This window comes from Notechis scutatus, chromosome 11, assembly GCF_049901735.1.
Source record: "Notechis scutatus isolate UNSWTSFEM ecotype Mainland chromosome 11, rNotScu1.2, whole genome shotgun sequence".
NCBI classification, from domain to species: Eukaryota; Metazoa; Chordata; class Lepidosauria; order Squamata; family Elapidae; genus Notechis; species Notechis scutatus.
This window is the reverse complement of record NC_142019.1, coordinates 19,172,086-19,199,515: the sequence shown is the minus strand read 5'-3', so window position 1 is coordinate 19,199,515 and position 27,430 is coordinate 19,172,086. Positions and strand designations below refer to the sequence as shown.

The following is a 27,430-nucleotide window of genomic DNA, read 5'->3' as shown; positions in this document are numbered from 1 at the left end:
GCATCAACAACCACCCTGCAGGTCCAAAACCATTTGAGCAGGACTCCTGGCAAATCCCAGGAAACCCTACTGGCGACTGGCTTGCTGAGATGTTATACTGTGAGGGAAAAGGGGAGCCTCCAAGCGGATCCAACGTCTATGGTAGAACGGCTGGGAGGCCCTTCTTAGCCTCCGCTTCCCTGCTCCAAGGAGGAGCTCACCTTCCGCAGGTGCCTTTGTCCACCTTCCTCCTGCCTTCCTCTATTTACAACACTTCCAGTAAAGGGCACCCACCGTAGGGCTCCCCCCGAGTAGTTGCACTGTTCCGACTACATGAGGGTTTTATAACACACAGGCAGAATACACTTGTCCATAATTTAAACCTGCTCCATCTCTGTCCTGCTCTTCAGGATAAGAGAAAGAACCTTCTATATATGCAACAGAAGAAGAAAAGAAGAAAAAGGGGCTTTGGAAGAATATCTGAAGGACAGTGAAAAAGACGCACTGAAAAACTAGTATAGCAGGCTTAATCTTTACTGGAAAGATTAAATTGGCCTATAAGACCGATCAAATATTACATGACAAATGACAGTAGAGTAATTTAGGCCCAGAGGGTGCGACGGTTCAGCCGTGAAGGCGCTGAGCTTGGCAGCCTTAACGAAAGATGGCAGCCCAGGTTTGCAATGGGGTGAGCTCCTGCCGGCGTAGCAGTTTGAAAGCATGCAAATGTGAGCAGATAAATAGGTACCACTTTGGTGGGAAGGTAACAACAGTCTGTGCACCTTGGTGTGTAGTCATTCTGGCCACATGACACGGAAGCATCTTTGGCCAACTCTGGCTCCCTCAGCTAGGAAATGGACATGAACTCCTAAAGCCACGACTGGACAGGGGAGACTTTTTAAGTCTTTTAAAATTCAGCCCTGCAATTATGGTTGTAGGTCAGGATGGTCATAAAGCATGTGACTGGCCTCAATTTCATGTCCTTTTTTTGCGGTGGCTGATAAGCAAATGTGGTAGCTGTAAACAGCAAGTGAACCCCAAGATTGTTAAACGAACTCACTGTCCACAATAAGGTGCTTTTTGGCTGAAATTTCTATCACTTGCCATCGGATTAGATCAGGGCTCCCCAACCTTGGCCGCTTTAAACCGGGCGGACTTCAACTCCCAGAATTCCCCAGCCAGCAAAGCTGGCTGGGGAATTGTGGGAGTTGAAGTCCGCCCGGCTTAAAGCGGCCAAGGCTGGGGAGCCCTGGACTAGATCACCTGCAGGTCCAGCCCTCCTATGATTCTGTCTTCTAGGAATTCCAGAAGATGGCAGGCTAGGGAGGGAAAGGCCGTGGGTCTCCTTGCCCAAGGAAGGTTGGGGGAGGAAGAGCCAGGTTTCTGTGCCCCTTTACACCACAGCGGGGGATCCTCCTGGACCTCAGGGGGAACCTCATCCCAGAGGGCAGGTGTCCTTCAGGTAGGAAGAGGAGGGCCATCCTCCCTCCCTCCGTCTTTGCCAAGCTCAATATTTCTAAGTTTTTCACTCCTCCTTTTGACGGGGAGAAGATTTGGGACGTTTGCAGATTGTGTTACTGTGCCTGCTTTCTTTCTCGTGACCTGTTCAAGGCATCCCCCCGCATACAAAGGAAAGCGGCGTCACAAGAACCCCGGAGAAAAAAATATTGGGAAACCTTTAACTTAAGAGGAGCGGAGCCTTGGTGAATAATACAGGAGCAAACCGAGGAACGGAGGAGGGGAGAAACTCCCCCCGTCTTTCCCGAATCCCCAGCACAGAGAAGCCAGAACGGGTCAGGGAGGCAGAAAACGGGGGTCTGCGATGGATATAGAAAGTCTACACACCTCTGTTCAAAGGCCAGGGATTTACAGGAATCTGCTGCTCTTTCTTGAGAACCAGCAGACAAGGCAGCTCAGGAGTCGACCGCTTCCGGCCCTGCAGGGGTTCAAGCTGGCCCCTCTGCGCTCCACCCCTCCCCCCTCAGCCGCAGAGTCCACCCCGAGATGCCAGGGACCCCCATGCATCTCCTCCTTCTCTACCTCACCTTGGAGTAGCTCTCGGCAGCGTCTAGGAAGAGGGTGAGGGCTTTCATCAGGAGCTTCTTCAAGCTTGCCAGGTCCTGGAGGTTCTCCTCTGGAAGGGAGGCAGCAGCGGGTGATCGCCTGGGGCCACCCTGGCAACCCCACCCAGGCAGAGGGGAGGGAGGTGGCAGCGGGTGACCCAGAGCTGAATCCCAGGTGTTTCACCAGGCCCAAATAACAACAACAGCGGCCTCCCTCAAGCTCCTTTGGACACAGGTGACCAGCCTCTCTCACGGGAGCAGGTACGAGGCGCGATGGCCCTGCTCCCCCATCTCCCCGGGTGAGGACATGCAGGGGAAGCTTCGCCGAGGACACAACAACAGAGCCCTTGGGTGGAACAGCTCAGGCCTGAAGGGGCTTCCTTGGAAACCTCCCGAGGACGGGGGACCGCTCCCCCAGCCATCCTCGAGGTCCAGTTCACCCCCGGAACTGCAGTGGGGAGATCCGGCTGGAGCAGGACTGGCATCAAGCAGAAACGGCCCTTTTCTGCCATCTGTTGGGTCCCACAGATTCCTCCAGGGACGCTGTCATTCTGGGGGGAGGGGGAGGCTTGGGGGAACCTCCGTGAGGGGTTTCCTTTTCTCTCTTTCTTCCTTTGCTTCGCTGTAACTTTCGGGCCCTTGGGAGGGGGAAAGGAGGGTGCCTTGCCTTGCCTTGGAGACCCCCGGTTATCCCCTTCTCGGCCGGCGTTTCCCATGACACCTTCACACCTCAGGACCGGCTGGATTGGTGGACTGGACTTTGGGAGGGGCTCCATCTCCACTTCCTTCCAGCGGGAAAGCTAATTCCTGCCTAGATTCTCTTGCCTTTATAATCTTCCAATAAAAGTTCCCTTTTGCTTCAAGAGTCCTGCTTTCTTGAGAGGACTGGCCAGGCAGGGCCTTACTACACCACGGAGCCCAAGCTACAATATTTTGCACGGGCTTAGAAGCCCAGTTGTGTTGCAGTTGCTGCTGGGGGCTCTTCGCCCTTCCCAGGGGCTGCCAAAAGGCAGCTTACTTCCCAGGTCTGCTTGTAGAGGACGCTGGAGCCCAGCCCAGCTGACTCCCCAGGAGGCTCCTGGCTGAAGGGGCACCTGCCAGCTCCCCCCTCCCTCGTCCCTGCACCTTCTTCTGCCTGGGACTTTAGTTCAGCAAAACCCTTGAGAGAGCCGATTCCTGAGGAGCGACCAGCGCTTGGTAACCCAGCTGGGGTCTGTGCTGCCTGTCTGGCTGGTGCCAGCTGGGCCTATTTTTTTCCCCCATTCCTCCAAGCCTGAAGGACCAAGAAAGAGGAGGAGCGGAGAAGCCTCGACCAGCCCGAGGGATCCCGGAGTTTCCTGGGCAGGGGGGTCCTTACCCCACGGCTGAGATTCAATGAGCCTCAGCTGGACCTTGGCGGCCGCCTCGTGGTTCTCCCCGATCTCCCGGCACATGCTGAAGCAGAGGGCAATCATGTTGTGCTTCTCGCTGTCTCCTGGCCGGCAGCGCTTGATGTAGTCCAGCAGGGCTGTCTTGAGGGTCCCGTTCTGCCAGAGGGAGAGAGGAAGGGGCTCAAACTCGGCCACACTGGCCCAAGCAGCCACCCCCACCGGTCCAAGTGGTCCAGGCCGCCCCACCCCCACTGGCCAGGAGGTGCCCTTCACAATGGCAGAATCCCAGGGGGGGGGAAAGGGGGGGGGGCTTGAGGCAATCCGGACCCAGCTGCTGACTGAGCGCATCCCAAATTGGTGACTGCTCTCTTGAACGCGTCCACCGAGGAGCAGCTCACTCTGGATCAAGGCCTCCACTGCTGAACTGCTCCAAGCAGGAAGGTTTTCCCTAATATTGGTTTAGAATCTGCCTGCCTTTCACTTCCAAGTCCAATATTCCATGTTCTGCACTTTGGAACGATAAAAAACTGTCAGAGTCTAGTCATGAACTGGAATAGAGCCTGGTAACAAGGTCAGCCAATGAATAGGCATAGCAATTAAGTCAGCCAAGGAGGACTGTTTGGAAACTGAAACTAGAAGTAGCCTAGGCGTGGCTCTATATTAAGCTCTGAAGCTATGTTGAGCTCTGAGTCTTCTATTGAAAGTGAAACGGCTTCTCTCCTCTGCTGTGTGTCTTGCTTGCCTGCTGAACTAAAGTGAGACTGAGGCCTGTTTCTGAGCTCCTGAGTTGCTGCTGTTCTGCTCTGAACCTGTCACATGTCTGCTTCGGTTTGAGTTTGCTCCATGCTGGAGAAATCTACAACTGGTATTGTAAAATTTACTTTAGATGTTTATAAAGAAGTTAAATGAAGCCTCAGCCATCTGTGTTTACTTTTCTGGTGCTGAATTTATGCTGCCAAACTCTGGACAAAAACGGGCCTTGACTTTCTTCAAGGCAACCCACTTTGAAATAATTGGAAACTCCAGGCAATTAAAACTTTCCTTGGTTATTAGCAAATCAATGCCACCGCATCTTTTCCTCAGAGTTTCATGTTAAAACCTCTGATTATATTTTAGGCTCCTCTGTCCTTTGCGGTTTGACGTTTGGCATGCTGCTCTCCAAAGTTCCCAAATAGTTTCTGCTCTCCTTTCTAAAATAAACTTTAAATGAATCATCCTCTGTGTAGATAATCCTACTGACAAGAGAAACTTCCTTTCTTCCAGCTTTCCCAAAACATGGTCAGAGCTGGACGATAACCACTGTTGTGGTTGGAGGGGGTGGTGGAATTATGGCCGCTGCCCAGAATCATACCACGTAAAAGCATCCAATCCCATGAATCGTTCTCATCCTTTCCCACCATCCACTGTGCCGTGGCAGGAAGAGAGGAGGGCAGCAGGGGTGGGATGGTGGTTCCCGAGGACATCTGAAGGAGGAGCCCCCCCTCCACCCCCCCAAGGAGCCCAGGGCCCTCCGGCTAGAGAGAGAGAGAGATCCTAAAAGAGGAGGGAGTCCTTAACAGGCCCAAGTTGCTTTCGGGCGATGACTGCCTGGTTCTTCAGTCCTTCAAACTTTTATGATCTGCTCCAGAATCCTGCCAGACAGAAAGGCCAGAACTACTTGGCCGCTAGTTCCTCCTCCTTTGGAAGGATGGGACGGGGGAAGGGAAGAAACTCAAGAACCGGCCCCACTTGGACCCCCTTCGAGATAAAAGGGACGGGAGGACGCAGGGAAAGCCGTTCCTGTCCACAATGCCTACCGGGTCCAGCTTCTTCCTCATCAGCACCTCAAAGTAGTGCTTCTCGTGCAGCAGGTCGAAGATGTAGGTCATCTCGTTGTACCTGCCAATCCCGGTGAGGAGGCGAACCTGTGGGGAGAGGAGAGCGCCCGGCTGAGGGAGGCGGAAGGGCCCCGTCCAGAGCAGCGCTGCCAGGGGAGGCTCCGTTCAAAACCCAAGAAAGAAAACCGGGGACTCCGTTGGCTGCGGAGAAAAGGACGTTTCCCGGAAATTGAAGGGGTGGCATCAGAAGAAATACAAGAGTTGAAGCAACAGGCACAAAAACACAGGTAGAAGGTTATGCCCACGTTCCCACCCCCAGCAGTTCAAGCTGGCCATCCAATCGGAGGTGTGTATATTGTCATGTGGGGCACCTTCAGGTGGCGTTGCAGACATCTGGCAGGCCAGGACGGCTGACCTTGGCCTGGATAGATAAGGGGCCACATCTGTCCAGTAAGCAAGTCAGCTTAGTCAAGAAAACATCCCAAGTTTTACATTTCACTAATTTAAACCTCCAGTGGTCTCCCCGAAGCCCAATTATTCTTCCCCCCGTTTCTAGGAAGGATCCTTGGAGGCTGACAAGCGCCGACCTCCATCCCTGGGGGAAGAGGAGCATCCACGAGGCCTCCACTCCTTCGGGTCTCTGCCGCTTCCTGATATCCAGCTGGCTTCAGAAAGGGGGTCTTGGAGTCCCAGTCAATACTGATGGTCCTCGACTTACCACAGTTTTGTTTAGTGACCATCCAAAGTTACAACGGCACTGAGGAAAGTGACTTACGACCATTTTTCACACTTAACCACTTTTACCAGCATCCCCCCCCCCGGTCACGTGACCAAAATCCAGATGCTTGGCCACTGTTTCATATTTATGACGGGGTCGCTCTTTTCTGGCCTTCTGACAAGCAAAGTCAATGGGGGAGCTGGATTCACTTAACAACGGTGTTACTAACTTAGCCACTGCTTTGCACCTGGGAGGGGCAGCTTCCGGCTCCAAGATCCCAAAGGGACCCAGCAACCGCAGCCCATCCGGGCTCTGGGCAGAGTTCACCTACCACAAGGCCGTACTCCTCCCTTGGCGCCAAGTGTTCATCCGTCAGCAGCCGGGCAGCTTGGAGGACGCGAGTGATGCCCTCCATGTGGCACGTCAAGCTGAAGCAGTTGTGGGCCAGAACCAGGAGCTCCACAGCTGAGGAAGGAGAGGGGTCCCCGTCAACAAACACTCGTGCTGCACCCTCACCCATGCGACTAAACTACGACTCCCGGCCTTTCGGCTGACACGGACGTTACACGGGACGTCGGGAGTGGCATTTCAGCCAATTGGAGCACCGGACTTCCCACCTGGTCCACGAGAAAGCCAAGGTTGCTCCAAGGAGGGAACAGACAACACGGCCTCTGATCCATCATTTGTCCAGGTTTCGTGAGGACAAAACGATTTTTTCCCCAGCTCTGTCACTTTGTCTCTCTTGGAAACAAAGATTAGCGCATCACTAAAGAAGCCCCGCCCCCCCCAAGACATAGATGTACAGCGGAGAAAAAGCACGTAAGCAGCGGCTTCTGGGCTTTAACCCTCAGGGACACGACGGCCGAGTTCCAATATGTGTCACCAGATTGTGTCAGTGTAGACCAGGGGTGTCCAACCTTGGCAACTTTAAGACTTGTGGACTTCAACTCCCAGAATTCCTCAGCCAGCTGGCTGAGGAATTCTGGGAGTTGAAGTCCACAAGTCTTAAAGTTGCCAAGGTTGGACACCCCTGGTGTAGACTATGCAAGAAGAGTGAACAAGAGACACAACAGGAAGAGGAGGTCAAGCAGGTCCAGATTCCTCTGGCCAATAGATCCTCAGGAGACCTTTTGGATTGGTACATATTTTGGATTTCAGCCTGAGGTTCAGAAGTCCTCACACACCTTGAATCCCAACCCCACACGGGCCCGTTTTCTATCCCCCCGCGGACTTACTACAGGCGAGCTCCCCGTGTGGCACGGAGGAAACCTTGTCCAGCAGCTTCATGCCAACAAGCGTGCGGTCCTGGCAAAGCTTGGCCAGCTGCAGGAACCTCTGGCTCTCCTCTGCAGGATTCAGGGCCGGGCTCTGCTCTGGGCACAAAAGAAGACAGGCTGCGTCTCTCCTCTGCTCCGATCCTGGGAATTCTACTCCTTCAGTAGCAGGACGTCGTTCGAATCAATGATGATCGGAGGAGCTACAGTCCCGACAGACGTTCGGTTCAAAAAGCAAATGCAGAGCAAACGCAGCACCGCAATCACAGAACAACATAGAACAGGAGAGTTGGGAGGGGCCCTGGGGGGGCTTCTAGTTCGAGCCCTCTTTGAGCAGGAGAGCCTATCCAAACCCACCCAAAGAGAAGCGTGAAACGACAGGGCCAAAGTCCAGGAAGCAGCAACTGTTCCCAAGCAGAGACCGAGAGGGGACTTACTCAGCCTTCCTTCCGAAGGCGCCAGCAGCTGGCGTGTGACTTCCTCGGCCACCAGCTCAGCCACAGCCTCTGGCTCCAGGCCCTGGTTGGTGATGAAGGCCTGGGCCCTCTTGTACCACTCTGGCTGCTGTGAGGACAGGATCGCCCGAAGCAGCTTCTCCGAATCATGGGCGGCGATCTCACTGAAGGAGCAGCCCAGCTCCTGCAGACGGCCGGGAGGGGGAGGGGAGAAGAGTCAGGCCCACCCTCCCTTCCCGCTCGATGCACGGGGCCTGCTGGCCCTTCACCCCCCGGAATTCCAGGTCCCAGCCACGTACTTTGGAGAGTTCGTAAAGGTAGAGGGTCTGTCGACAGTAATTCCGACCATGCACACATTCCGCAACTAAAGCCTGCAGGCTGCCGACAACTCCGCCATCCGGAGAGGAGCTCCCCACGGAGGACCAGGAATCGAGGCTTGTGGCTGAGAACGAAACCAAGATCTCGGAGGTGAGCAAACAGCCAGAGCAACAGACCGGGGCAGGGGGCGGGGAGAGGAGAACATGACACAGCCCCACAATCCATCAGGACTGAGAGAGCCTGAGGTGCATCCCCCTCCCTTGGCCCACTCACAAACTCTGGACCCACAGGACCCACAGGACCTGCCAAGGAGCTGCTGCTGAATGGCCCCGTCCTTCTCCACTTACTTCTGGAGGGGGGAAATGGCACAAGTGCTCCTCGGCTTACAACAGTCATTGGGAATTTCTATTGCTAAGCAAGGCGACAGTAAAGGCTGGACTGCAGCCCAGATCCCGCCATCTTTAGGGGAGGAGACATCCTGCTGCCCGGAAGTTGCAAGCAGGCCAGCGAGCAGGTAGGAAGTGGCTGCTGGTGGGTGGGGGAGGGTGCATGAGGTTGACTCTCTAAATCGCTTTGAGGTGGCAGTAAAGCACTATGAAGTGGCATAATCATAATCAGGAGGAGGAGGAGGAGGAGGAGGAGAGGAGGGCTGGAAAGCAGTGGAAAGCGGTATATAAGTCTAAGGGCTATTGCAGGGGTCCCCAGAATTCTGGGGGTTGAAGTCCACATGCCTTAAAGTTGCCCAGTTGGGAGGCCTCTGTGCTGTTGCCATGAGGAAAGAGCACCAATGGCCTGTGAGAGGGGAGCTGGCCCCACTCGGATGTTTCCCCGGGGATGCAACTTACAACTCTTCAGCCGCTTCTTTCCGGGCCCCGCTTCTCTAGGCCTCTGGCTGTCCTCAGCTGCCAGGAGGGCCTGGATCTCTGGGTGAAAGAAGCAGCCCTGGGCATCCTCCCCCAAGGCCAGCATTCTGCAATGCAAGATCAGCGCGACATCTCGGCTGTAGAAGCTGAAGTAGCGGCAAACCCGGGCCGCTTCGTGCACACTCCCCTCGTCCAGAAGGCATCCAATCAGCAAACCCAGGGATGCCACTTCCGCCTCGGAAAGCGTCGCTGGGGCTGCATCCTGGGAAGGGAAACCTCTCAGCTCCAGGTACTTGGGGATGTTTAAAGCGGCCACCTTAGAGAAGCAGAAGGCCTTGGCCAGGGAGTCAAAGGACAGCTCACGACCGGTGGAAATCTGGCGAGAACCTCTGCGCTCGACCTGCCCTGGGCCTGGGCTGAAAGTTTGTCGCGTGATGCGGCAACGCCAAATCTCCCTCTCTATCTTTTCCAGGTCATCAACAGGGACCGGGTCGCTTCTGACCAGCCAGTGTCCAGCCAAAGTAAGCAGGAGCTGCCTCTCTAAGATGCTGCTGGGTGCCCCCTCATCCTCCCAGACCAATTCGGCCTGAGCGGAGAAGAAGCCGGAAGCAGCTCGATTCGAGATGGCATTTTGCACGTAGTTCTCGTGACACTTTTTCCAGAACTCAACTCTGGTCTCTTTTTGAGTCCAGTGGCCAGCCTGTTTCAAGAGGAGGAGGTTCTGGAGCGCCTGGAAAGGACACAGACAGCCATCAGAAGCCAAGGAACTCCACTGCACAGAAAGGCTTGCCTGACACAGAACTCCACGATCCCAGGGATGGCTTGCCCTCCCTTCCTGACCCCCCCACCCCAGGGCTTCTCCCGCCCTTCCTAATCTGTCCCTCTTCCTGGCAGGGGTTCAGTGAACTCTGGAGAGCCAAGTGTGGCTTGTGAGGGCCAGTGTCAACTCATAACATGGTATTTCTATGGTCTTTTCAGAGTTGCCAGCAGAAAAGGAGGGGGGGAGCAGTGCGGCAGCTTGCAAACCAAAAGTGCATTCCATAAATGTTTTCAAAGATGGGAACTAGGTGACCGAAGTTTCTGATGCGCACAATTCTAACCGGAGAGCATAATGGATGACTCTTGGCTATGGATGTGTCCCATTGGAGAATATGAATTACGATACGCCCAGGGGTGGGGGGAAACCAGGGTCAAGGGTGACAATGAATGATGTGTCTCAGAGTCGGCTACACCCAGACAGTGCCGGACATGTTAATTCCCAATAAATCCTTTTGGAGTTTTGGAAGTTTGGCTCGAGACTCGTGATTTAAATGGGGGGGTAAGTGCTGGAATCCTGACAGCCAGGCTGACTGAGGTCCCAAACCGTGCCAGGAAAGCAGACTGCCCACTGTGCCAGTGCAGATCCGGAGACACAGCTGCACCAGACGTGGGGGAGGGGAAAGCAGCTCCCAACAGCTGACAGGGGTGACACTAATTTTCCAGCAGATGAAACCCAATCAGCGGGAATAAAAACTAAAAAAAGGCTTGACTTCGGGTACCTCCTGGATGACCACATTGTCTACAGGCAGTGCTGCCAGCTCTGCGACCCGGCGAGCCACAGAAAAGGAGCTGCTCTCCTGCAGCCGCTCCAGGATCCTCCGGCACTCCTCCTGAAACTTCTCCAGGCTGTAGTCGCTCAGCAGAGCCCGGCTGATGGAGACGGGCGAATCTTTCAGGACGGTGCGGAGGGCACTGAGCTTCTTCAGATCTGGTCCTGCACCCAAAAAGGAGAAGGGGCCATAGCGACAGGATAGGGACGGCCTGTCGCTAAACAGACTCTGGGAATGGAGCAAAGGGGCTTTTCCTGAGTCCCCCCCACACACACACACACAGAGGGCTGCATGGCTGAGGCATCCCAGTTGGGAGAAAACCAGAGCAGCTCAGCCAGCAGAGCCCCCTGAATCCAGCATCCTTGTTCTCCCAAACGGTCACCTGCTGTGACCTCAGCAGGAAATTGACGGCCACCAGACACAGGTAAGGCTGTCCTGAGCCCCCCGGCCCCCTGCCATGTCAGCCACAGCAGAGAAGAGAAGAGAAGGGGTCCTTGCCATGGAGAAGAGCAGCTCCTGCCTCTGCAAGCAGCTCGAGGAGTTTCCCGAATTCGTACTCTGTTCTGCACTGGTGCAGCATCAGGCTGAGAAGGAAGGAAGCCTGCGTCTCCAGCCAGGGCCCCGGGAGGACGGGCGGCCACCTCTCACACTGAGCTTCAAGCTGCAGGAAGAAGAGGGCAGGGCTGTTTCCAAACCTTTCCTCTGCAGCTCCGGCACAAAACCAAACTGCTCGTATCAAAAGCCTCGCGAGCAGCAGCCATTTGGCTACCTGGAAACTCCGTGCACAAAGAAATGCTCGTGTACGTGGCCGGACGAAGCCTCCGTCGGCTGAGAAACCCGGTTTGCTGAGCGATGCCTCTTCCTTGGGAGAAAGGCCCTTCACTGGACCAGCCTCTCCACTCAAAATGTACAACTTCCCCCAACGTTTGCTCCTAAATCAGGAGTGGAATTTACCCTTCTCCTTCACACTGGCTCTTCTCGCTGTTCTGACCCAGGCTTCATCAAACGTAATTAAACACAGACTTGTTTTAAAAGCAAAACCTATTTTATTGCAACGCTGGGAATTGCTTTCATTCCCAGCCAGAACTAATCTTAAACAGTTCCCCAAGATAAGCACACACTTTTCAGTGCTGTGGAATGCTGCCAAAAACAGAAGCATCCAATTAATTACAACAGAAACCAACTGAAGTACCAGAAAAAAATGACCAGAGTACAGGGAGCTTCAAGGAGGACTCGGAATCTATCGAACTACTTTGCTTCCTGCAAAGGTTTCGTCATTGAGGTCTGACTTTTATCCCTTATGGGAGGGGCAGTCCCCTCCCAAACTTACTCCTGAGTTGCCCCTTTTGTCTTAGCTGCTCTCGCCTTCTAGCAGCTCTGCGCAGACGCGCTCTGGGAACAGGCTCCCCTTGTTCGTCGGCCTCACTGCTGCCAGGCTCCGGAGTCAGCACCCCACTCCCAGATGGTCCTGGCCCCATCCTTGCATCGGATGCAGGACCCTCGTCCGAGTCCTCTCCGGACTCCCTGAGTGGTCCCCTTTCATCCTCACTGTCCGATTCTGCTGCCATCTGCACAGGCTGCCGGCAAACCACAACACTCGCTCCCTGGCCTACTGACAAGTACAAGCGGGCCACGCTCCTGTGCCCCCCTGTGGGACACGCATGATTCCTCGCCCTGAATAGCCAAGTTTCTCCTTTGGCCATAAGAAAGGGGAGGAGTAGATGCAAGCTCCCTGATGGCCCTGCTTGTGAAGGTCCGAATGCTGACCAAACATGGAAGGTGACCGCCAGTGGGGTCACCAATGGGTATATCCCCACCATAAAGTCAACCGGCGTGAGAAGCGCTCTGCACCTTGGATCTCATCCACAGGGGCTGAAAAGGCGAGAAAGGAGCCACCCTGGCAGGACCCCTGGGGATTCTCATCACCTGGGAGCCAGGCTACCTTCCAAGGGCCGGCAGCATTCAGGGCACCCAAAAGGGGAAACCTGCCTTTTCCGTTTGTTAAAAAGCCCCAGGGAGCAAACTAAATTTCCGCTTACTTTTGAAAGACTCTCTTGGAACGTGAGCAGTTTGATCTTGGCTTGGCTGTAATTTTTGTAGTCCATGCACAATTCATACACTTCCAGCATGATCAGCAAAGGAGAATCCTGAATATCAGAAGAGAAATAAAGAACTGTGTGGCCAAATTCCACCCAGGGTGGGTTGCACATCTTTGGAAGGGAAAAAAAGACGAGCAGAGGGAGCAGAATCCCTCCTCTCATCCGCTCCGAGGGAGAGGCGAGGGCTTGTCTGCCAGGTGGCTTCAAGCCGGTGTCTGGGCAGCCGTCTAGTAGGAAGAAGGCTGCCATCCAGATCCTTCCACGGAGCCCGAATCCAAACTCAGGGCCTCCCCCAAGCCCAGGATTCTGGCTCTTCCTCATCCCTCCCCTCCCCAGCACGCCATGAGACGGGACGATCTCTGCACACACACACACACACACACACACACACACACACACCCAAGACATGTGCTCCAGTGAGAGCGACGCCGGCCGGCTCACCTCCAGGAAGAGCTGGAAGCCATGAAGGAGAGTGCTGGCCTTCTGCTTCTTCAACAGCCACTGCCAGAGAAGGGCCAAGTCTGGAAGGTCCCACTCGTGGGTTGCAGCCATGCCTCCGAGATGCCCGATCGCCTCACTGGTGGCAGAATTGTCCAGGGAAGTTATGATCCACACACAGAGACAAGGGAGAAGGCTGGCATCCTGCCCGAAGGAATGGAGAGGAGAAAACCAGTATTTTAAAAGAGCAGAGAGTGGATTTTAATCATCCACACGCCAAAGTCCAAACAAGGGGGTCCCCAAACTTGGCCACTTTAAGACTGGTGGACTTCAACTCCCAGAATTCTCCAGCCAGCAGAGCTGGCTGGAGAATTCTGGGAGTTGAAGTCCACCAGCCTTAAAGGGCCAAGTTTGAAGCTCCTGGTCCAAACTAGGACACGATGCACAAGGCCTGGAGTATTCTAGAGCCACCTTCCAGCCCTCTCCGCCTCCCCTGGGCTACCATCCCGGGGAACTCGTACCTGGAAGCAAGCAGCGAGCACGCTTAGAACGGGCGCGTGGTGCTTCACCGAGGCAGCCAAGAGGTGTCGCCAAGGGCACGGCTGCTCCTGGCTCTGGAGCAGGACGTGGAACAGGCTCTGCGGCTTCCGCTCCGGCCCTGCAAGGCCCCCTGCCTCGGAGGAGGCTGCAAGGGCCCCAGGGCCAGCTCCAAGTGGTCCCGCAGGGGCAGGGGGAAATCCCGGAGGAGCGGGATCACCTGGGAGAGGGAAGGGAAGCAGCTCCGTAAAGCTTTGACCCGGAGCCCACCCTGCCAAGGAGGGAGGCTGCAACTCCTCCCAGGAGACGAATGGGGTGGGTGGGGGGCCTCCCCCGGACACGGAAGCCCAGCTTGGAGAATCCAGAGTCCTTGGAGAGCGGAAGGGTGGGTGGGAAGGAACGAGTGGGCCTGTTTCTGCTCCCGGCAGCCCCTCGGCCCACCTCCTTTTCCACCTCATCCAGTGGTGGTGTTCGGGTGAACCGGTAGCAAGACTTGGGCGTGGGTCCCCGAAACGGTAGTAAGTTCTGGCTGGCCACGCCCCCCCCCACCCAGTTGCCCTCCCGCCCGATGCTCGTTCACCCCGCCCGCCCGCCTGCCTGACCTTCACCTAAGGCAGTGATCCCCAACCTTTTTGACGCCGCGGCCCGGTACGGCATCAGCTGGGCGCTGCCATCTTTGACTCACCGGGCACTTCGTGAAAAAGTGGCGCTTGAGCTTCGGTGAGCTTTCTACCCGAAAAGCTCACCGGAAGCACTTTTACCAAAAAGATGGCGGCGCCAGCAACCAGCGGCGGTAAGACTTGTTCCGCGGACTGGTACCGGTCCGCGGACCGGTGTTGGGGACCCCTGACCTAAGGTATTTCTTTCTCCTTTTTTTCCCCTCCCAATAATCAGTTGTAGATAAGATCAACTGTGCCGGGATTCCCTTCGCTGAGGCCCAGGAAGGCCAAAAATGGAGAGGGGAGCTCAGCCCCTCCCCCCGCTCCATTTTTGGCCTTCCAGAGCCACGCCCACCCAGTCACATGGCCACGCCCACAGAACCGGTAGTAAAAGCTTTTGAATCCCACCGCCGACCTCATTGTGACTTTGCTATTCCCTGGCCTTAATGCTGCTCCCTCCCACCCAAACCTCACAAGGCCCGCGGCTCCAGCTCAGCCCCCAGCAGCTGCTCACCTCCGCTGGCTGGTAGCCGTGCAGTTGCGCTTCCGTCAGAAACTGCAGCCATTCGTTCGACCGCGCACAGGCCCTCAGGTAGGATGTGCTCAGCTTGATGTGGTGGAGCTGGCAAAACCGGATGACCAGGGACCAGTGGTTCCTCGCCTCGCTTGACGTCCTGAAAGGAAGGAGCCTTTACGGGCCTCTCCTCGCCCTCCCCTGCCACAGCAGCAAGCCACGCTGCGCTCTCTCTCTCTCTCTCTCTCTCACACACACACACACACACATGAAGTTATTACTTATCCTAGACCAGTGGATGCCAACCAGTGGGCCAGGGGCCACTGGTGGTCCACGAGAAAATTTTGGTGGTCCACAGAGAAATGTCACCTCCCAAAGCAATTAATCCAGGGTGCGCAGGAACACAAGGCTGCGTCGCCCACATGGCCCACGGGAACACAAGGCTTGCGTCGCTTGCATTGCGAACAACACAAGGTAGTGAGGGGAGGGGGAGAACTTGCCCCAGGCGCCCCATGTGCCTGGCCTGGCCTCTGGGCTGCTTCTTTCTGCTTCTTTCTTCTTCTGCTTTTGGCTGCATGCAGGGAAAGCAGCCAAAGTCTTTCTTTCTCTCCCCCAAACTCCGTCAGAAATGAGTCTTTGGGGACCCTGCAAGGCCTCCTGCTCCAAGAGGCTGTGCCGGCAAAGACTCATTTCTGGTGGAGTTTGGGGGAGAGAAAAAAGACTTCTGCTGCTTCTGCTGCTTTCCTTGCATAAGCCAAAAGTCTCTCTCTCTCTCTCCGAGAGCTGGAGACGGTATCCTGCAATCCCAAATAAAGAATGATCGATCGGTAGGAAAACGGGGTGAGAAATTTTCCTGCAGACTTTTTGGGGGATTTTCCCAGGGTCTCTGGTCCGCAGGATTTAAAATTATGAGTTTGGGGGTCCATGAGGTCCAAAAGGCTGGCCACCCCCTGTCCTAGACCATGAATGAGGAGGAAGGAGGCAGCACATTCAGGCCAAACGTGATTTCTTCTTTTGATTGATTTGACTCTAACATCTCAAACTGTTACCTGGCAGAATAGCAGCAAATACTTATACCGTATTTCCCTGAGAATAAGTCTTATTACTTTTGGGGTAGGTCAACAACCAACAACTAACCAAACAGCAAGTGAAGAAAATACAGGTCCATACTCTTTACTTAATGACCCAAATTGGGACTGGGACTTCCAAGGGAAGCAATTGTTGGGCAAAATATCGCAACTGCACTGCTTACCGATGGCAGCGGGAGCTCTAAAGCTCTTCCAAAGAGGGGAGAGGGCAACCCACGGTCCTCTGGGCCATGGCGTTCCCCCTCTGGAGGGCTGTCCTATCTTCCCCTGCGCAAGCAGCCCCAGGCCTAGAAGGGGCTCCTCCTGTAGTGCAGCACTCAAACTCTTCCTTCCAGCTTGAAGGTGAAGCCTTCAATGGACACTCACTCAACCGACTTTGGTCTCCATCCCAGGGAAGCCCAGTCCAGCCTAAGGAACGTCAATTACTCCAACTCTCCACCTTCTTCACAAAAAGTAATGCGAGGTCTCAGACTTTGTAATGAATTTCTAAGAGTCTTGTATGAAATGGCCACTTCCGGTTTTCCAGGGGTAAACCTGACCAGTTGTTTTTCTTGCTCTCTTGGTTGCCTTGGGACCAACCCACGCCATCCTGAGCCACAAACTCACTTTTTAATCTCCTGATGGTCAACCTTATCCCAGACGGCTTCCTCTAAGCAGACCAGAAGATCTTCGGCTGCAGCTTTCTCTCCCTCAGCCAGCTCTCCTAGCTTTTCAACTGGGAACAAGAAGAGGCCAGGCATTTTTGCTGAGGAACCATCGGTCCCACGTGGTAGATCACCCCAAGAAACCATCGCTCAGCACTACAGGCGTGCTGTTTCTTTAGTGCAGGGGTCCCCAAACTTGTCAACTTCAAGACTTGTGGACTTCCAACTCCCAGAATTCTCCAGCCAGCAAAGCTGAGTTGAAGTCCACAAGTCTTGAAGTTGCCAAGTTTGGGGACCCCTGCTTTAGTGTATCGCGTCTACGGGGGTCATGCAATCACTGGCATACAACACTAATAAGACACGTTATACGTACAGAAACATTTATGAGTTCAAATAAGGGTTATGGGAAGAGGCAGGGCAACGGACTCTTCCGAGTCTGAGGGGGCTTCCCCCTCTCTCCCACTCCTCCTCTTCCTCTGGGACTTTTACTCAAGTGAGTTGCTTTGATCGCCGCTCTTCCTCCCGAGCCCCCAGGGGCCACTCATCTGCCCTCCACAGAATCATCCACCTGCATTCAGCAGATTTTTTTCCCCCATCAGTTAGGCATCTCCTTATTAGAGAGATGAGCAATTCAAATGGAAAGGCCCATAAAGCAGATTCTGCTCGAAATGTTTTTCCATGTACTACTCTGACACACACACACACACCCCCGTGGAGATGGGATTTCTTACGCACAGCCTTTCTAGGAACCCTCCGGCCAGGGACCCCGAGCGAGAGCAGCACTCAAGGGCTGGAGAGGCATTTGCAGACGTTACCCAAGGACTGTCGGATGGAGAGGTGCTGTGGCTCCTCTTTCCTGGACATGAAGCCCAGAATCACGTTGGCAGCTTTAACGTCCACTCGGAGTTTCAGACTCTGCAGGCCCAGCATTTCCAAGAAGCAGACCGAGGTTGCGGCAAGAGAGGGGGCATAGAAAACCGAGAGAGCCACCGAGTAGGCTTGGTGAGCCACTTGCTGGACCCTGGAAAAGGCACAATTCCGCTCTCAGTGGGGGATTCCATAAACTTCGTTGGGATGAGAGGCAGGCAATTTACAAGAGTCCCGGCAGGCCAGCCAGGTTTCCCCCGACCTGAGTCGTGACCCTTGGCCTGGAGCTCTCTGGGTCTCTTTCTCGGGGCTTTCGGAGGGAGGAGGAGGAGGAGGAGGCAAGGAGGGGTCTTCTGGGATGAGGGACACCCTCACTGTGGCCTGATTAGACAACAGCCTCTGAGAAACCGTGCTTGCCCAGAGGGTATTTATGGCAGCACCTGGGCCTACAGCACTTATTACATTCACTTCTATTGTTGAGGGTCACAAGTGCTTCAATTGGTAGGTGTTGCTTCAGGTTAACAGAATAAAGGCAACTGTGGTGTGAGCGCAGAGCAGGACCTGGGAGATTCAGGTTCAAGTTTTCTCTCAGGCACAGCCTTCTCTCTCTATCCTGGCCCACCAAGGCACCGTTGGGGAGAAGGGCAGGCAGGGAGGGGTGTGCTACACTCATCTCCAGGAAGACACACAGCACATAAATCAAACGGATAAAAACTAATTGTAACCGTGATGAGTGTCATAGAATCACAGGTGCTTCTTTCAACTACTTACAGCTCCTTTGGGAGGTCGCTTTTGGATAGCTGCTGAGCTAAAAACGCCCCGAAAGCAAACGAAGGACGCTCGTGAGATAAGTAGTAGGAGAAGTCAAGGTGCTCTATTATAGCGTGCTTGTTTACGAGAGCTGAGCACGAGAAGTGAGGCAGGTCATTGCAAATATCTGAAAAGGACAGAAAAAGAGCAGAACTGCAAGCAATTGGAACAAAACAAGGCAGCACCTGGCTCTTAACCCCAGAAGAGGAATTCCTGGCGCTAAAGCAGGGCTCAACTGCTGCTAGATTAGATTCTGACGGCACGTGGAGGTCTACTTACCAGGAATGGCCAGCGTATTTGCTGACTGCCAGCCAAACAACTTGGTGGAATCAAAGGGAGCCAAGCACTAAAAAAGGAAACACTCATTTCAGACCGTGTAGCACAGGGGGGTCAAACTCAAGGCCTGGGGGGCTTAGATCCGGCCTGCGGAGCCACCCTGGAGACAGCAAAGGACCAGCCCGCAGTGCCTCTGCCCACAGAAACAGGCTCCCGAGCTCCGTTTTCAGCTGCGACAGCCTCCTGCAACCCTCTGCCAGGGAAAACGGAGCCCTGTTTTCACAATTCATCGCTACGAAGCAGCCCAAATTTAAATGGATACTAGAACTGACCTCACTTATAATGACTTCTTAATGGTTTTTTTCCTGTTATTTGTGGGCGGCTTTATTTTGCTACAGTGATTTTTCCTCTTGGTACTTTTCAGTACTTTTGAAACTTTTTGTGTGGGGGGAACATGTGCTGGCAGAGTTGACTTATAAACAAGAAGTCAAAAGTAGGGACTTCAGATTCCTTTCTTTGGGACTAAGCTGTTACGTTATTTTTTTTTCCTTTTATTTTTTTGGTGAATCTGTATTTAAATTTTTAGTTGTATTTATATATGAATATATATCAAACAAGTTCCAGACAAACCTAGCAGACAACTTTGTCCCTCAAAAGATTGACGAAGGAACTACAGGGTCAGCCATGCTGGATGTAATCCTTTTTTAATCTAGCTAGATTGGAGTGGACTTTTAAATTCGTGTAACTAGCTCGATACCCGTGCTTCAATTCAAAACTACGTGGTGGGGCTTAGTTTTTGGGGAGGAAAATAAGGGGGGGTGGGAATTCTGCCCCTGCCTACCAGCGTCCATCGGTATTCATCTGGCTAGCATCCTGTCAGTGTATGAGAGAGTTGAGGGCTGTTTGGAAACTGAAACAGTATTTGCTGTGTGAGCAAGAAGGAGACAGCAAGGAGCCTGGGCATGGCTTAGCTCAACTGTTCTGTAGTAAAGCTGTTTGCTGCTGTGAAACTTAAACTGAAAGTGAAACTCCTCTCCTCTGCTTGTGTTTTGCATTTGGAACAGATTTCTTTTCAGGTGGGTAGAACTCCTTAGCATCAGAGCGTGTTAATAATAATGATATAGGAAATACTCTAAATGCTCTGATGGTCATTTTGAAAAATCCTTTCTTAGTGAGCCCCTAGAAGCCAAGAGGAAGATACGGGCCAGATTTCAAGTTTGTAGGCTTTACGGTTCTGGAGATTTTGTGATGATGCGTGAGTGGCCTTTTCTTTTATATAGAGAGATTGTAACCCAAACCGTATCAGGTGGCTGTTATGTTTACTTAAGTGCTAAGAGTTTCAGGGGGTAGTCTGGCCACTAGAGGGACATTATTATGGGATACCAGATATTGAAGTGTTCACTTTTTTTCTTTTTGATCAAGGCTACGAGAAAGGAGGAGGAGGAGGAGGCTCAAAGGAGAAGATCTGGAAATACTGATATTATAGCGATTCTAGAACGATTTGCTAAAAATGCTGCCCAGATCTATAGAATCTATAGAAAATAAATTTTGACACCCTGGAGAAAAACCTTATACAGCAGGGCAGCCAAAACTCAAGGCCTGGGGGCTGGATCCAGCCCGTGGAGTCCTTAGATCTGGCCCATGGAGCCGTCCTGGACACAGCGGAGGACCGACCTGTGGGGCTTCTTCTGCCAGCAAAAACGGAGCTCCATTTTCGCCACCACAGGCCCCCCCGACACGAGTGAGGCTGAGCCGGCCCTGACCACCCTGCCCACACCACCCCAGTCCCTGGAGGTCAAACACAGCGCGACGCGGCCCTCAATGAAATCGAATGTGACACCCCTGTTATACAGTAAACTCAACAAGGTTTTCGCATGTGAAACCTAATCAAACTGACTGCTGTATTTTAGGGGTCTTTGCGGGGAAGTCAAGCGATTAGCTACTGGAGCAAGGATGGCCGGTATCTGAAAGGATCCAGAGCAGTTTCCAGGCTTGCCTGAACTTTGCTATTATAAACGGTGTATGTCCCACATGGAGCGGAGGACCTCAAAGAACTGTGGGGGGAGCATAAAGGCTGCTCCCAATGGAAGCCGCCCTTAAGGGGGCTCCGTCCGTGAGACGCCAGCGCAGGATCGGAAGGGGGCGCCACCTGAGACGGCCTTGCTTTCGCCTGGGGCTGCCTGATGACAGAGGCTGCAGGGTTGGGGAAGGACCACCCCTGGGGACGCTGCTTCCGAGGCTGAAGTCCTGGGCCTGCCCCAATCAGATCCACTACCGTGGCCCACACTTTCCGGGTGGCACTGAACCCTACCTGAACAAGGTGATAGAGAGAAAGGTCGGAAGGTGGGATGCCATGAGGAGTGACCTGAGGGAAGAGGGCAGCTCTAAGCTTGGGGTAAGGAGCAAGTGCCATCCTGAAGAGCTGCGCATCCACCTTCTCTCTCCCGTCTCCCTTCTGGACAATCTGCAACAGAAAAAGCACTGAAGGCTGCTTGCACCACTGATTTCCTTCCTGATTCCAAGTGTTTTGAGGCAGGGCAATGGCCGACCTCTTGTTTCTCCAAAGAGGGGCCAGGCCAACGTAGCTGGCCCTTGGTTGGGAGAGGAGATGTTGGGTGTGCAGTGAGCCTCCTTCGAGCCTTTAACCCTTTGGAGAGGGGCTGCTCAGTTGCCAGCCTTCTGCAGTTGGCATACCTGGTCAATCCCTCCCCCGGCGAACATGGTCGTAGCCAGGGCAAGAAGGGTTCGTCCCTCCAACAGCATGGTGCTCACACTGGCCTGGTTGCTGGGAATCAAGATCTGGGCATTTGCTAGGCTAGCCTGAAAAATCTTGTCTGCATCTGGGGCAGGAAGGGAAACAAAGGGAGCATTATCCAAAAGAAAATTCAAAATAGATTTAGCTTCATGACCCAAGCAATTTCCCTCCCTCTCAAATGTCTGCCCAGAAGATCAGTGTGCAAATGAGGGTCTACCAACTCCAACTACCCTCCACCCAGCAAGGAACGGAGGCTTCTGGGACCGGAGGGCATGCTGGTCCAGCTGGCCTTTGAGGGTCCCCGAGGGCAGGAAAGCACCACAAGCAGACCCCCCAAAAACCCTGAACCTCTCTGTTGCCTCTCCAGGGCTGTTCTGAAAGTTCCCCCCCTGTAATTTTAAATCTGACAGAAGCGGGAAATTATTAAACACAAAGAAAAATATACGTCTTTTTTTTTTTTTTCAGATTGTCGTTTTAGAAAAAGAGAGGTCAGTCCACTCACTCACAGGATCTAATGATCTCTTGGCTCTCTAGTATGTAAGTCAGGATATTTTGTCCTGATGCTGCCTACTTTTCTTTTGAAGGGCAGCCCACTAGCCAGCAAGTCGAGGGTGCAAACAGCCCTTGGCCTGAAGGATGACCACACACAGGGCTTACTTATAGCTTTATACATCAAAATCAATTTGATCCAGAAACCAGGAAGAGTTGAAAACCCGTTAGATCACAAAAGTAGCTTTGATCCACTGAATCCCAAGACTGCACCATTCCGGACCGTCTCGGCTCCAAACCCATTTGAAAGGTAGGCCCAAAAGGCCAACTACGGTGCAAGGGGTCGCCGGAGACTGTGAGAGTGCGGACAGGCCTCTCCTTCCCCGCAATGGGAGGCAACTGGCCTCGAGGTCGTTTTGGCCCCTAAGGAGCAAAAAGTGTTTACAGAGTCAGGCCAAGGACGGCACCTGCCCCGGGGAAGTCCTGGGCCTGCCCAAATTAGACGCGTCCACTACTGGGCCCACACCTGCTGGGCTTCCTGACCAAGGAAAGGTAAAGGAGTCCTTGGGGAGTTCACTCGGCTAATGGTTGCCGTCTCTCGGAGCTGTTGCTCATCTCTATTTCAAGGCCACTGAGCCAGTGCTGGTTTCCACGCAAGTAGACGAACAGTATCGGCTCTGCCGTTCCATTAAGACTATTCCAGCGACGTGGACTTGGGCAACACTCAGTGTAATATCCTCCATATTAAATTACCCAGGCCTCGAGCTCTGGAGAGGACACTTTGCATACAGCATGGAAACAACACGGGAAGTGGCAGTTTATACCGGTTTCATAGCACGATCCCATCGTCTCTCTCTCGAGATTGAAGGATGCCAATTCAAGATAAATAGGTACCACTTAGGTGGGAAGGCGGCTTTTGACCAACCTTTGTCCAAATGAGATGCAAAGACGCCACCTACCTCCAGGATTGTTGGCAATGTCCCAACACTGCACTAAAAATTCAAACCAAGGATGTGCTTCACGGAGATCTTTATCGTTCAAAATGAGACAGTCTGATGAAAATAAACTGAAAATCAAGAACGACATTTCACAGAATGACAGAGACAAAGCAAGCCTTGTCTCTCCAGGCCAGAATATCAGCCAATCTAATGAATGTGGCTTAACAATCAGTGGTATGGTGAGAAAACTGTCCTGCCTCCAGGGCTGGGGGGGGGCCAGTTCCCACGAGGACCCCACCAGCACAACTCTCCTCTCCCGAGTTCTCACGGCTGTCCAGCGCAAAGCCCTTTCTTTCTCCCACCAGGCACAATGGAGACCATTGCAGGAACGGAAGTGCTTGGCCTGGTTCATACGCAATACCAACAGCTGAGCAGCCTCTAACCCCCCACCCCCACCCCTTCCACAGAACCTGCTGCTCCTGTCACGGCTCCCCAAAGGCCTCGCTGGCATCGTTGACGGCCCACCTACCAGTAGTAATCCACGTAGGAGTAGAGAAGGTGGTCCAGCCCCCGTTCTAAGCAATAAAGGATAAAGCAGGTGTGAAAATCTAAGCCGCCTGCCGAGAGGTAGCCTGGGAGAGGGTGGGGCTGCTGCATCACGCCTCCGGCACAGGCCGTCCGTTGCAGAAGGCCCTCGAAGTCCTCCAGTTCCGCAGGCACAAAAGTCCCATTTCTGTCAAAAGGCAGAGCAGAAACTGCAGCCGTGATCCACGAAGCAACCTCCCCCCCCTCCTTTTTTTTTAGAAGAGGAGGTGACAAACTGGATGGAAATGGAGACCATGATAGGGACAAGGCGCCTACCTAGCTAGGATGTCCAAGACTTCATTGCGCAAGTAAGGGCTGCATAATGCATTTTGTCCGATGGCTTCTAAAGGGAGCGGGGGCCACTTTGCAGGGTCGCCTTTGGGTGGAGAGTCGGAAATCCACGAGCTGATATTCACCCAATCGTGCCAAGAGGACAGATACATCCAGAGGGCCTCGGGGTTATGGAACTTAAACTCTAATTGTTAAAGAGAGGAATACGCAGAGTTAAGTGCAAACACTGGGTGGACCCTGGGAACGACTCTGCACCCATGGAGGGTGGGGCCTTCCTCAGGCCGGGGGCCTTCCAGGATCCCAGAACCCCTGGCCAACGTGACCCACTGCAGATCATTCTCAAGCGGATGCCCACAGGTGGAGCTGCTGCTATTAGTGGGAAAGGAACTGGCCGGAAGGCTCCACCCAACTCCATCCCCCTGGCCTAACCCCACCCCAGCTGCAGCTGAGCCAACGCACTTGGGGAACCCCCTCCCGATGCCTCACTCCTCTCTTTCTGGCCAGACCCCCCCGCCCCCGCCCCAACCTCCTTCCCCCTGCTGCACTGCTCCTCCAGGAGGTTTATGCCTACGGATTCTAGAAAAGGGGCCGGTTTTTATTCTGTTCTTCTTTACGCTTTTAACGTGGCTATCCTTTAACTGTTGCCGGGCCCACCAAGGGAAATAAATGCCAGCTGTATTTTTAAAACAAACTTCCAGAAGCTAAATCATGTTTCTGTGTGTGCATGTGCATACATGTTTTTATTTCTCTTATGAAAGGTTTTTCATCCTTCTTCCATCAACACATCCAGAATAACCAAGCTCTTCCTCCTGTTCCCCATTCGGGGGAAACCTGAGGGCTGCTTGAAGCCCCCTCTTCAATCCAGCCCCAAATCGGAAAATTCAGGTTGATTTCCGGGTGATTTCTGCAGAGTCTTAGTTTCGCTCGTAACCCCATCCAAATGCCACAAACCCTGCTCTTCTCTTGAAGGAATGTCTTGGGGGCGCCAGGAAGGGGGTTGAGGTCTCCCTGCAAGCCATGGAGTCGCCCACCCTCGACTGTTTCAAAAAACAAAGCCTCCTGTGATTGAGGCTCCGGGCTAGAAAGCGGGAGCCTGTTCAGTTCAAGCCCCCTCCTCAAGCATGAGAGCCAGCTGGGGCAGTCAATCTCCCTCAGTCCAAATCACCTCACAGGACTGTTTTTGTGGGGGAAACAGGAGGAGAGGGACGTGTGTTGGAGACGTTCATTGCCTTGGGGTATTTATATCAATAATAAAGGTGGCATAAAAATAAAAGTGAAAGCTGCAAATCCACGCTCCCATAGCAACCAATGCTTACCCGCTTCCTGAGTTCTCACAGGAAGAAGGACCCTTTCCCGTAGAGATGGATTCCACCACTCAGCCCAGTTTAGCATCACCCTGTGCTCCCAGTTATGAATTCTGTCTTGGGTGCAAGTCAGAAAAGAATCCAAAGAAGTCACATCGACAGAGTCTGGTTCTTTTCTCCAAGATCTGGAAACGATAATTAAAGCATTTCCTTGAAGCCAGGGTATTGATTCTTTCCAAAACTTCTTACCAAAGCACGATCCTTCAAAACCAAACAACAAAACGAGTCCCTGTTCAATAGCAAATACCCATCAGATTCACCCTGGCCAATAGCTCAGCAACAAATCAAGGCAAATACACGTGTCCCAGGATAATGTTGCAGGATCCAATCTGGGTGGGTCACTGGGACCGGAGGTTTAGTCTTCTGAGCTTTCCGATTTGTGCTGGAGCCCACATCCTCAGGGAACTTCTATCTCATTCTACATGCAGTATTTGTGGGGTGCCAGGTTGTGTGTGGGAGTATCCCCCACCTCCAAATAAAAGATCAGTTGCATTGGAGGTGCGTTGCTAAGATCGTTGGAGGTGGGAAAAACTTCTAATGTAATCTACTGGATCCCCTGCATGGATTTGCCCCTGTGATTATGAAGGACAGACGGGGAGGAAGCTAACCCCCAGACTGCAAGAACACAAGCGAATGGTCAGATGAGGAGACCTAAATCATTTAGCAGCCTCACAGTGCAACCAACAAGAACATATGTTCAATTTCACAGCTACTAAGATTGTTGACTGAGTAGGTACAAAAACAGCCGGAGAAATTATTGAAAAATGGGAAATGGGGCCCTTTTCAGTCAACAGGAGTGCTGATTTACCACCAGTTTATCAGGTACTTAGGAGCAGGAAACAACAGCCAGAGACTTAATAATTGGCCATCAACATCCCAAATCCACTCAACCAGGCACTCACATAAATACCACACACAGAACAGCCCAAAGCACACATCCTGGTGAGAGAGGATTTCCCTCCAGCATGAGTCCAAAAGCTCAGAAGGCTAAACCTCTGGTCCCAGTAACTGACCCAGACTGGATCCCGCACTAGCTCACCAACGGCACTTTCCCCACACCATAAAAAGGTGGACAAGGAGGAAAAAGGTAGCTCATCTTTGTTTGGCTCAAATTGTGGGAATTTGGTTAATCCCAGGGTTGTTCCCACCTGTGACTGAACGGAAGACGCCTTACCTGCAGCCGGCTGCATTCTTTTCCTTTCTTTGGAAGGTGCCTGAATAAATATTTTCTACCTCATACACAAAGTCTATCATCTCCTTCTCTGTTTCAGGAAGAACATCTTCATCTTGTAGCACGAGCACCTGCAGAGTCAGAACAAAACTTTAATTAGTTTCCTTTCCATCCAAAAGACCCACACACATTTCCAAGTTTCCTTTAAATTAAATTTTGAACAGGGTAAGGAACAAAGGGACAACATTATAAGGGCAGTGCTGCCAGTCCTTTACATATGATCAAAAAATGATGTCAGTGCAACCGAATTTCCACTTCAGCTATTAACACTGGAACCCATTTACATTCTGGCCGTTTCTGAGATTTGAGTAAAAATTAACAATCTGAGGAGTTTACCACAATATTATTCTGACTTGGGCTTCACAAAATCATGAAACAGACTCCTTGTCCCGACAAAACCCCTTTTTATTATTAGGCTGATGTGAATTCCTGTCATTCACATCCAGCAGGGTCCCGGAAAACAGCCTTTCAAGGGTGAATTGCAACCACAGACCTTATCAGGCCTGGAAAGCTGCCAGGCCGATAGCTTCCAAGCGTAATGCTGTACAAGAAAATACTTGGCAAGGGGTCTCTGAGAGTCACAAACAAATCTTCACACTAATTGAATGAACTAATTGTCTCCTGCAAACACCACTCCCCTTTTGCTCATCTTTATTCCCTATGGGAGGGGCCATTCACTGTTCAGCTGTGCCTTTACTCCCGCATCAGCCCTTGTTCCTTAGCTGTTCCCTTCTTCTGGCAGCTCTGCACATGCGCACATCGGGAACAGGCTCCAGCTGTTCTTCTGCCCCACTGATCTCAGACTTCCAAGGCATCTGATACCTGTCAGGCGGCCCTGGCCCCATCTCTGCCTCCGATGCAGAGCTCTCCTCAGAGCCTTCCCCAGGCTCCAGGACTGGCCCATGTTCCTCCCCAACCTCCTCACTGTCTGAGTCTTCCGCCAACTCCGCTGGCCGCTGGCAGGCCACAACAAACACATGGGGAAAAATACAATTAACTGAAATCATTTCATGGGCAAAGATTTTTATTTAAACTTACCAAAAAGTCCCGGACATGGTAATCTGTTGTGTAGAAACAAATTTTGTGCAGTTGCTGCTTCACACTGAGGCCCTACCAAAAGGAAAAAGAAATTCTCCTGCAGGAATGTTTGCAAAAAACATGCATAAGGAAAAGTCTTGCCCTAATTCTCTGCATTGGCGTGAAAGGACCCGAGGCCTTGGCTAAGGGCTTTCTGTGGTCAGTAAACAGTGGCTCAAGCAGGCAGAAATGTCCCTGGGGATTATGGATCACCTTTTCCCATTTAAACTCTAGCCCAGAAGAACAAAGGAGAAATAATTATGCCCAGGATGCGAAGATACAAAATCTATGTACGTGAAAATACAGCAAAGATTTAAAATGA

The 27,430-nt window shown here is 52.9% G+C and overlaps 1 protein-coding gene across 1 annotated transcript in view; it reads right to left on the bottom strand.

Annotated features, from left to right (window-relative positions):
• SPG11 (SPG11 vesicle trafficking associated, spatacsin) overlaps positions 1–27,430 on the bottom strand; it is a 41,636-nt gene that overhangs the window by 1,685 nt on the left and 12,521 nt on the right. The window contains 27 exon segments of the mRNA XM_087972990.1: positions 2,025–2,113; positions 3,400–3,568; positions 5,209–5,316; positions 6,279–6,412; positions 7,183–7,320; positions 7,659–7,860; positions 7,976–8,118; positions 8,840–9,587; positions 10,396–10,610; positions 10,945–11,107; positions 12,486–12,593; positions 12,987–13,187; positions 13,505–13,662; positions 13,665–13,740; positions 14,694–14,853; positions 16,388–16,496; positions 17,241–17,446; positions 18,064–18,229; positions 18,382–18,448; positions 20,690–20,842; positions 21,073–21,218; positions 22,582–22,688; positions 23,090–23,293; positions 23,422–23,620; positions 24,753–24,925; positions 25,975–26,102; positions 27,070–27,141. Coding sequence (XP_087829116.1) covers positions 2,025–2,113; positions 3,400–3,568; positions 5,209–5,316; positions 6,279–6,412; positions 7,183–7,320; positions 7,659–7,860; positions 7,976–8,118; positions 8,840–9,587; positions 10,396–10,610; positions 10,945–11,107; positions 12,486–12,593; positions 12,987–13,187; positions 13,505–13,662; positions 13,665–13,740; positions 14,694–14,853; positions 16,388–16,496; positions 17,241–17,446; positions 18,064–18,229; positions 18,382–18,448; positions 20,690–20,842; positions 21,073–21,218; positions 22,582–22,688; positions 23,090–23,293; positions 23,422–23,620; positions 24,753–24,925; positions 25,975–26,102; positions 27,070–27,141 — 4,542 coding nt within the window.